The following is a 9,149-nucleotide window of genomic DNA, read 5'->3' on the forward strand; positions in this document are numbered from 1 at the left end:
GTAGCCGGCACGCAGGGCGCGCACGGAGACGCCGCTCTGCAGGATGTCGCAGCGGGCAGCGTGCCGGGGGCCGCCGGGGCTCGGTGGCGTTGGCGGCGGCGCGGTGGGGCCCTCCTTGCCCCCCAGCGCGGCCAGCAGCAGGGCCATGCTGCGCAGCAGCGCAGAGGTGCGGCTGCCCCAGGCAGGTGGCTCGGCGCCGCGAGGCGCTGGGCGCGCGGAGCGGGCACCGGGGCGCCGAGGAGCCGCAGCCGCCAGCGGCAGGAGCTGTTGCAGCTCCTGCTCCAGCTGCCGCAGCTGCGGCTCCACCGCCTGCACCTGGCGCATCACCCGCAGGTTCTCGATCTGCCTCTCAATGCGGAGCATGTCCTCCTCCGGCATGAGCGGCCCAAAGGGTCCCAGCGCCGCTCGACCRGCGGGGCCGCAGCGCCCGCCCCCGGCAGCCCCGCTGCTCCCGGCCTCCAGCTGGGCGGGAAAGAGGCAGAGCAGCCCTGAGCCTGCGCGCGGCCGCAACACTGCCCTGCACCCAGGGACCTCTGCCCGACCTGCCCGACATGCAAGGGAGGAGCGCGGACTGCCACAGTGTGGGCGCTTTGGTGGTGCCTGTGCATGCAGTGTGGCCGCGCTGGGCCAAAGGGGAGGCAGCACCGGTCCTGCTGCTGGTCGATGCCGTGCCGTGGGGCCGYGGGCAGCGCGGGGGCAGCCCCTACCTTGCGCTTCTGCTCCTCCTCCTCCTGCATCTTCAGCTGCAGCTTGCGCACCATCACCTGCCGCTTCCACTCRGGGATGGGCCGGCCCTGCTCGTCRTGGCTCGGCACCAGCGTCTCCACCTCCGCCGGCGCCCCGGCCCCCACCGCCGGCACCGGCGAGCTCCCATTCACCACGGGCTCCGGCGAGCCGCTTACACGCGGCGGTGCCACTGCCTCAGGGGTGGCCGGCGGGGTGGGTGTCCTCACCGGCGATGGGGAGGACGCTGGCGACTCGGCCTGCGGGGGACGGTGCCGTGGGTGCCGTGGGCTGCGTGGCACCGTGCRGCACCGCGTGGCTCAGCCCACAGCACGCTCCAGGGCCCCCGTGTGGCCCCTGGCACCTACGTTGGCCCCCGGCTGGCCGCTGCCWGAGAAGACGGTGGTGAAGCCCTTGCTCTGCGGTGTCGGCTTGAGGCTCTTCCCAGCCTTGATCTCAGCCAGCAGCTCCGAGTTGTCGCCGGTGGGGGACATCATGTTGAACGACTTGGTACCTGCCGGGGAGCGGGCAGTGAGGGCGCTGGTGCCGGGAGCGCCTGCCGCGCTGTGCCGTGCCGCGCTGCACCGCGCTGCACCGCGCACCCACCGTCAGAGCTGCCCGCGCGCGTGTCCCGAGCGGCGCACGGCGCCTCGGGGCCGGCGGCGTCGGGGCCCCGGGCGGGATCGGGCAGCGCCATGTGGGCGCCGGGAGCGCCGTGCCTGGGCTGCGGCGCTAATAAAGGCGGCAGCCGGCGGCGGGGGGGCCCGGCGCTCACGTGGCGGGGCAAAGCCGGCCGGATGAGCCCGAACAAAGGGCCTCTGTGCGACGCCGCGCGGGCCGGGGCCGGGGCCGGGGCCRGGCTGCACCCGCCGCATGCGCCACCACGGGCGCCCGCTGCTCCCAGTACTTACTCTTCATTTGCCTCAAAGCTTTTCCTTCTAGGGGGAGAAGCGGAGGCGCGGGGCGGCGCCGGAGGCAGAGGAAGGATTTGGCCACCACAAGACAAGAGAGAAGAGAAGCAGCCAGCAGTGAGAGCAAGTGGGGGCGGGCCGGCACGGCGGCCCCCGCGCCGACACCGATGGAGAGAAGGACAGAGAGGGCCGTGAGCGGCCGGAAGCAGCCAGGAGAGACCGGTGCGAAGGCCCAGGGCGCGGCGAGGCCGTGGCCTCCACAGGGCCTGTGGCCACGTGCAGGCGCTGCCCCGTGCGCGCTGCCCCGCGCGTGCTTGCGGGCCACCCTTGGCGCTGCCCGGTGCCGCGGTGCGCGGCACGAGCGAGCCACTTACTTCCCGTGGAGGAGGAGGAGCGGCGGGGGCCGACGGGGGCCTCGGGCGGCGGCGGCGGTGGGCAAGCAGCAGCTGGCAGTGGCGGCGGCGGTGGCGGCGGCGGCAGCTCCGCGCCAGCCTTGCTCTCCGCCGCGCTGCCGTTGTGCATGGTGTCTGCAGAGAGCAGCGGTGCCTGCAAGAGAGCGCGAGCGCGCTGAGCTGGGGCGGCTCCCTGCACCGTGCACTCTGCACCCAGCCGCGAGCCTGGCGCCGGGCAAGGGCGCAGTGGGGCTGGCACATGCCTCCTCGCTGTGCGCCATCCCACGGGGCCCCGGCAGCTCAGCGGCAGCGGCGGCGGTGGCACCGGGCCCCAGCTGCTTGTAGTAGTCACCGGTGCTGGGCTGCTTGCCAAAGTTCCTTGACCTGCGYGTGGAGTCGGCCCGGCGCAGGCCCTCGGGGCTGCTCTCGCGCGACGCCAGCTGCAGCAGGACGGGCTCGGCCTGGCACCGCGGGACCCTCGGCATCGCCCCCGCAGCGCGTGGGAACGGTTGTGCCGGATCCCGGTGCGCGGATTAGCCGTGGCTTATCGCGGGGGGGCCGGCACGGGCCCGCTCAGCGCGGCCTCGGCTCACCCCGCGCATACCGCGGCGGCTCGGTCAGCGGCCTCGCGCTGCGCCGCCCGGCCCCTCCGCGCCGCCTTTGCATGGCCAGCCCAGCTAAGTCAACACGGCCAGCGCGGCGCTTCCTGCTGCGCCGGGCGCTGTGCCAGGCCCTGCGCCTGCTCCCAGCGCCCAGCACCTGCACCAACGCCCCACGCACGGCGCTGCTGGCAGCAGCCCCCCGGGCAGCCCCAGGCACCCGGGTCCTGCACCCCCCGGCCCCTCGCAGTGCAGTGCCCGGCCGTGCCCCGCGGCGCCCCAGCAAGGAGCTGTGCCGGCCGTGCCCGCGCCACCCCTGCCATGGAACCCGGTGCTGGGCCCCGCTACCGGCAGTGGGCCCCTGCCACGCCGGGGCGCCCCGTGGGCACCCAGACCCCTCTTACCTGTGCAGCGCCCGGCTGAGCCCTCTCCAAGGCTGGCGGCGGCAGCGGTGCCACCCGACACCAGGGCACAGGTGACACCGGAGCCGGGCGCTCGGGTTACAGTCACCAGCGCTGCCACCTCCCTGCTCACCTGGCCCCGCTGCGGCGCCCGCCCAGCGCCCGCCCGGCACGTGGCGCAGGGCRCGCGCACGCGCGCGTGGCTCTCCCGCCACGGCCAGGCCCTGCGGCATGGGTGCAGGCGAGCGCCCCGGCGGCCCCCATCCCGCGCTCGCCCTGCCCGCCTGCCGCCCTCACCAACACGGCGCTGCTGGCGGCYGGGAGCTCATGCACTGCTTGGGACGGGATGGGTGGGACAGGACAGGGCAGGATGGGACGGGGCAGCCTGCGCTTGTGCAGGTCCCGCGGCCACGGTGCCGGCATGGGGTGCCAGGACCCACCTCGCGGTGCAGCGCCTGGCTCTCCACGTGCCGCAGGTTGTTCTTGGCCTGCACGTAGATGTCGGCTGTGTGCTGRGCGGGCGGCGCGGGAGCCGGGTACCCAGGCGGCGGTGGCGGCGGCACCCGGGTGCCCGGCGGTGGCGGTGGCGGCGGGGGGAAGCCGGGGGGCGGCGGCGGGCCCTCGGCGGCTGCGCCGCGGGCACCGCGCGGCCGCAGCTCGGGGTCCAGCATGTCCATGTAGGTCTGCATGTCAGCAAGCGCCGCGGCGGGGGCGCCTGYGGGGGCAGCGCTGAGCGGGGCCTGGCACGTGGCACTGCGCGGCAGCAGGGCCCTGCAACCCGGTGCCACGCTGTGGCCCCCCTGCAGTGCCATGCCCCCCGTCTCCATGCTGTGGGCACACTCACGGGCCGCGGTGGCCCCCGGCGGGCCGCCCCGCTTGTCACCAGTGCTGGACTGGCTGGAGTTGCACGAGTCGTAGTTGGAGAGGGTGCTGGCGGGGGAGCCCAGCTCGAAGCGGGGCTGCGGCGCTGACGCCGTCGTGTTGGGCGACGACATGCCCGAGTCGGGCTGCCTGCCCTCGCCGTCGCCGGAGGGGTCCCGCGACAGCACGYGGTGCTCCAGGCTCTGCGGCACGGCGGCGCGGCGGCTCAGCGGGGCCCACGCAACTGCTGCCACCGTCCCCGCCGCCACCGTTCCGCACCCCTACCATGTTCTCCACGGTGCGCAGGTACTCGGCACACTGGCTGTGCCCGTTGCAGTCGGCAAGCTCAGCCGCGGTGTAGCCGTCCTGGTCRCGCACGCTGAGGTCGGCGCCGTTCACCACCAGGATCTGGCAGCACTGCGGGAGGAGGCGCGTGGCGGCGGCGGGCGGATGCGGCGGCGCCCCGGGCGCACGCCCGCCCCGCGCCCACCTCCAGCTCGCCGTTCTCGGCAGCGTCGTGCAGCGGCGTGCCGCCCCAGGCGTCCGTGCTGATCTCACCACCGTGCAGCAGCAGCCAGCTGAGCACCTTGGCGTGGCCGCGGCTCGCCGCGAAGTGCATGGCCGTGGCACCGTCCCCATCGCGCTCCGAGAGGCTCACGGTGGTGAAGCTCATCTGAGCAGGGCGGTGGCGGAGCTGAGCGGGGGCCGCCACGCGCCGCCCGCCCCCGTGACCACCGGCCCGCCGCCGCGCTCACCAGCCACACGATGACGGTGTTGTGGCCCATCTGGGCCGCGGCGTGCAGCGGCGTCATGCCGTCGTTGGCGCGCACGTGCGGGTCGGCGCCGCACTCCTTCACCAGGTACTGGATGATCTCCAGGTGGCCCTCCTGGCAGGCCAGGTATAGCGGGGTGGCACCGGTCTTGGTCTGGGCGCTGAGTGAGCTGCACAGGGGCCGTGGGTCAGCGCCGCGCTGCACCGCGCGGAGCGTGGGCACGGCTGAGGACATGCGGGGACATCAGGGGAAACAGAGGGACACAGGGGGAAACAGGGGGACACAGGGACACGGGGGGCAGCTCCTGCCACCGGGTACTGCRCCCCACAGCTCTCCGCTCGTTCCCCTCAGGCGCAGCAGCTCCCGCGGCAGGTCATTAAGTTAATAAGCACGCTTAAGCTAAGCTCATTCCTTCGGCTGTTTTTGGACTCTGCAATTTAGCAGTATTTTTAAATAAGCTGCTTAGGCAGCCGGCAGCCGCAGGGCTGCTGCACCGTGGAGCTGCCTGGGGCCGCAGGGCACTGGGTGAGGGCAGCCGTGCTGGCCACACGTAGCAGCCCCAGCCCTGGCAGCGGGAGCCCTGGGATCCCCTCCGTGGGCCTGCACCCCGTCTCCTTGCATCCTGCACCCACATCCCTGCAGCCAGCGCCTGGCAGCCCGCTCCAGCCCCATGGGGAGCTGCTTTATTAAGGGCTCCATAGAGACCTGTTGAATATTTAAAAAAGGAAGAGCAATAAATACTGCGCTCTCTTATCGCGAAGATCACGGGTCCTTAATAATTGATCCATGTAACTGTGAGAAGGGCCGTGGGCAGCGCTCAGAGCCCCACGGGGTCCCTGTGCCTGGCGCCGTCCCATGGCTCCCCCCTTGCCGGCACATCTCCACATGGACCAGAGTGAGGCCTGCGGTGCCAGCCCCTTGCCCACCCCCTTGYCCACCCCTTGCCTGTCCCCTTGGGCAACCAGCCTGGCAGACCACACTTGCATTGACAACCGCGGGGAGAAGCAGCTGTGACCGGCGGGGCTAATCCCGCCAGGCGCCGCGCTCGGAGCCGGGCTGCGGTGCTGCCAGGCGGCGCGACCGGGGCGGCCCCCGCTGCGACGGCAGCTGCCGGGCCGGGCTGCGGGACGCCGGCCGGGCACGMGGCTGGTGCCGGAGCTGCGGCCACTGCTGGTGGCAGTGCCCGCGGCCCCGGCGTTGAATTTCACTGCTGTAACGGAGCTGCCAGCGGGCGCGGGGGTGGCTGTGTGGTGAATAATTCAGCGTTTTGCTCGTGCGGGCAGGCGGGGATGGCAGCAAAGGCACCCGGCGCCCGCGTGCGGCCCGGCACGAGCAGCGGGGCAGGGGGTGCTGCCCAGGGCCAGGTGCTGGGACAGACGGGGTTAAGGCCACTATGGGCATGCAGGTGCTGGTGCTTGGGCACCCTYGTGGGGGACAAGGCTATTCCCACTGCGGCGGGATGGGGTGAGCGATGGGGGCAAAGGCTGCCAGGAGGCGCCTGGGCCGGGTTTAGGGCACTGCTGCCGTTGCTCATAGCAGCAGCCTCTGCCACCGTGGGAAGCCGTGAGAGGCCCGGTGACGGGCGCCTGGTCCTCGTCCTGCGAGCCCGAGTGCTGCTGCTGTAGCGGGGGGGCCAGCGCGGACGCCCGCACCCTCATCCATTTACATAACACCAGGCGGACAAAGGCGCCTCTGTTATCGCCCCCCGCACTAGTGCTGGGAACAAATCCGCCGTGCCGGCGGCAGCGATATTTCTGCCAGTGCTCGCGGCTCCGCGCTCGCCCTTTCTCTCCGGACCGTGAAGACGGGCTGCTGACGCGCCGGGGCTGCGTGTCCCCGCCGCGCYGCACAGCCGTCCCCGCGGCGCGGGCCGTTACCTCGGGCAGTGGCCCACGAGCAGTTGCAGGGAGGGGAAGTCTCCTTTGGCCGCAGCGTAGTGCACGGGCAGCGCCCCCGTGTCCGTGGCTGCCRTGGGGTCGCTGCCGCCGAAGCGGAGCAGCCAGTCGATGACCTCGTGATGCCCGAAGCGGGCCGCGAGATGAAGGATAGTGGCACCGGAGTTGTCTGTGTCCTGCGGGAGGAAGGGGAGCCGCGGGCAGCACGGGCAGGCGGGACGCGCTGCAGAGGGACTGCAGGGACAACCTGTCCCCRGCCTCTGTGCACAGGTAACGGCGAGGACGGGGGCGCGGGCTGGGCCGGTGCAGGGAGCCGTGCACCAGCAATGGTGCCTGYGGCAAGGCTGGGGGCAAACCGGGTGCCAGGCCGGGCCACGTCCCAGCCCCACACACGGGCTCAACCCGATGAGGGTCCCAGAGCAGGGTTGGCCGGGGGCCAGCAAGATGCCAAGTGGTGCTGAACCCGTCCTTCCTGCTTAATCGGCTCCCCCCGCACCACCTCCACCCCCGTCACATGCTAGGAGCTCTGGAGCGCCTGGGCAAGCTGCTTATCGGCCCAGGGTTGTGTAACGGCGGAGTGGAGCAGAGCGGCTGCTGCAAGAGGCTGGAGGTGCTCGGGGCAGCCGCCACTCACCACGGGAACCCTGCTGGGCTCAGCCCGGCCCTCTGCTCATGCCCCACCACTGCCCGGAGTGCGGGGCCCGGGATCTGAACTGCAGCCGGGCTCCGTGGGGGCTGCGCGCTCGGAGCTCCCAGGATCAGCTCCCAGGGGCAGCTCCCAGGATCAGCTCCCAGGATCAGCTCCCAGGGGCAGCTCCCAGGATCAGCTCCCAGGATCAGTTCCCAGGGGCAGCTCCCAGGAGCAGCTCCCAGGAGCAGCTCCCAGGATCAGCACCCAGGATCAGCTCCCAGGATCAGTTCCCAGGGGCAGCTCCCAGGATCAGCACCCAGGATCAGTTCCCAGGGGCAGCTCCCAGGAGCAGCTCCCAGGATCAGCACCCAGGATCAGCTCCCAGGATCAGTTCCCAGGGGCAGCTCCCAGGATCAGCACCCAGGATCAGTTCCTAGGGGCAGCTCCCAGGAGCAGCTCCCAGGAGCAGCTCCCAGGATCAGCACCCAGGATCAGTTCCCAGGGGCAGCTCCCACGATCGGCTCCCAGGATAAGCTCCCGAGGGCAGCTCCCAGGATTAGCTCCCAGGGGCAGTTCCCGAGGGCAGCTCCCAGGATTAGCTCCCAGGGGCAGCTCCCAGGGGCAGCACCTGGCCTTGGCACGGCTGCCAGTGGCGCTGGTCACAGAGAGGTAGGGCTGTGTGCGCAGTAGGGGCACCAGGGCCTGTGCCAGGCCGTGGGCGGCAGCTTAGAGGCTGCTCTGTGAGTGACCTTCCCCCTTGGCCTCTCTGTGGCCGGAGGTGTTTCATGGCAGGTGTGGGTGGAAGGAAACCTTCCCCCTTGGCCAGAACCCGTCCCCAGAGTGGTGCCCCTGCCCACTCTGCCCTGGGGCCCTACTCCTCCCTCCAGAGCCCGCGTGATCTCTTGCTCCAGGCAGTGGGAGGGAGTAGGGTGTTTTGGGGACCCCCACTGCCCTTCTGCAGACGGTTCAGATTAGTCTATCAGGGAATAGAGGTCAGGGAGGACTTCAGAAGGGACCCGCTCTGCCTTGGCTGAGACAGCACTATCCAGCCTGGTGGRTCTGGGATGTGGGGGACCCTTCCCAGGCTTTTGGGGATCCAGCGGGGCTGTAGTGCAGGGGACCTGGGGAGCTAGTGGGGCAGGCTGGCATAAGGAGCAGGCTGTGCTATCCCTCAGGGGGTTCACAAGGAGGAAGAGGCAAGGGCTCTGCTCTGACGCAGGAGGAGGCAGCTGCACCTTCAGTCCAAGAGCTCAGAGCAGCATCACCCGATGGAGCAACCACAGCAGCAGAAAGCAGAGCTAGGCTGATGTGTGACGGGTGCAGGAAGGCTGGGGTCATGGTGGCCAGAGGACCCTCCCACCCTGGGCTGTGGATGGCCCCTGCGAGGGGACACCAGCAGCCCCATACTCCTGCTGGAGCTCCCCCCTTGGAGGATTAATGAGCTGGCAAAGCGGCTGGGAGGGCTCCCCACCAGCCTGGCTGCAGGATGCACTTTTTCCCAACTCCCCTTCCCACGGAGGTGGGATGCAGCGAYGTTCTGGGCTGCCCTTGTGGGGAGATGGGGGGAAAAGGCTGCCATTGCAGCCGCCAGCCTGGGAGCTGGGATCCTAGCTACTCAGGTTGGGGAGAGGGGGACTGGAGGCGGAGCAGGCAGGGAAGAAAGTCCCCCTGGGGCTGTGAGAGGGGCAGAGGGGCGCCCGGGGTGGGAGGGGGGACTCCAAGTAGGCCTCGTGCSGAGCTGGCCGAGGGGAGCAGCAGCCCCGGGGCAGGATAGAGCAGCCCCGGGCACCTCGCGCCGTCCCGCCGCGCCCCGCGCCCCGACCCCGCTCGCACCTGGACGCCGCAGCCGCCCTGCGTGAGCAGCCACTGGAGACAGGCGAGGTTGCCGGTGGCGGCCGCGTCGTGGGCCGGCGTGGCCCCGTTGCGCGCGCGCGCGTCCCCGCGGAGCGCCGCCTCGGCGGCC

The 9,149-nt window shown here is 71.6% G+C and overlaps 1 protein-coding gene across 1 annotated transcript in view; it reads right to left on the bottom strand.

Moving 5' to 3' along the window:
* ESPN (espin) overlaps positions 1 to 9,148 on the bottom strand; it is a gene marked incomplete at its 5' end in the record, with an annotated part of 9,884 nt that extends 736 nt beyond the window's left edge. The window contains 13 exons of the mRNA XM_026051093.1: positions 12 to 462; positions 708 to 983; positions 1,092 to 1,237; positions 1,635 to 1,661; positions 2,009 to 2,180; positions 2,290 to 2,466; positions 3,467 to 3,741; positions 3,871 to 4,090; positions 4,173 to 4,304; positions 4,378 to 4,560; positions 4,643 to 4,829; positions 6,538 to 6,731; positions 9,020 to 9,148. Coding sequence (XP_025906878.1) covers positions 12 to 462; positions 708 to 983; positions 1,092 to 1,237; positions 1,635 to 1,661; positions 2,009 to 2,180; positions 2,290 to 2,466; positions 3,467 to 3,741; positions 3,871 to 4,090; positions 4,173 to 4,304; positions 4,378 to 4,560; positions 4,643 to 4,829; positions 6,538 to 6,731; positions 9,020 to 9,148 — 2,569 coding nt within the window. The remainder of the gene's footprint in view (positions 1 to 11; positions 463 to 707; positions 984 to 1,091; positions 1,238 to 1,634; positions 1,662 to 2,008; positions 2,181 to 2,289; positions 2,467 to 3,466; positions 3,742 to 3,870; positions 4,091 to 4,172; positions 4,305 to 4,377; positions 4,561 to 4,642; positions 4,830 to 6,537; positions 6,732 to 9,019) is intronic.
* Position 9,149: the final 1 nt, after the last annotated feature.

The sequence above is a fragment of the Nothoprocta perdicaria genome, unplaced genomic scaffold (genome assembly GCF_003342845.1).
Source record: "Nothoprocta perdicaria isolate Ctin4 unplaced genomic scaffold, notPer1 scaffold_72, whole genome shotgun sequence".
NCBI classification, from domain to species: Eukaryota; Metazoa; Chordata; class Aves; order Tinamiformes; family Tinamidae; genus Nothoprocta; species Nothoprocta perdicaria.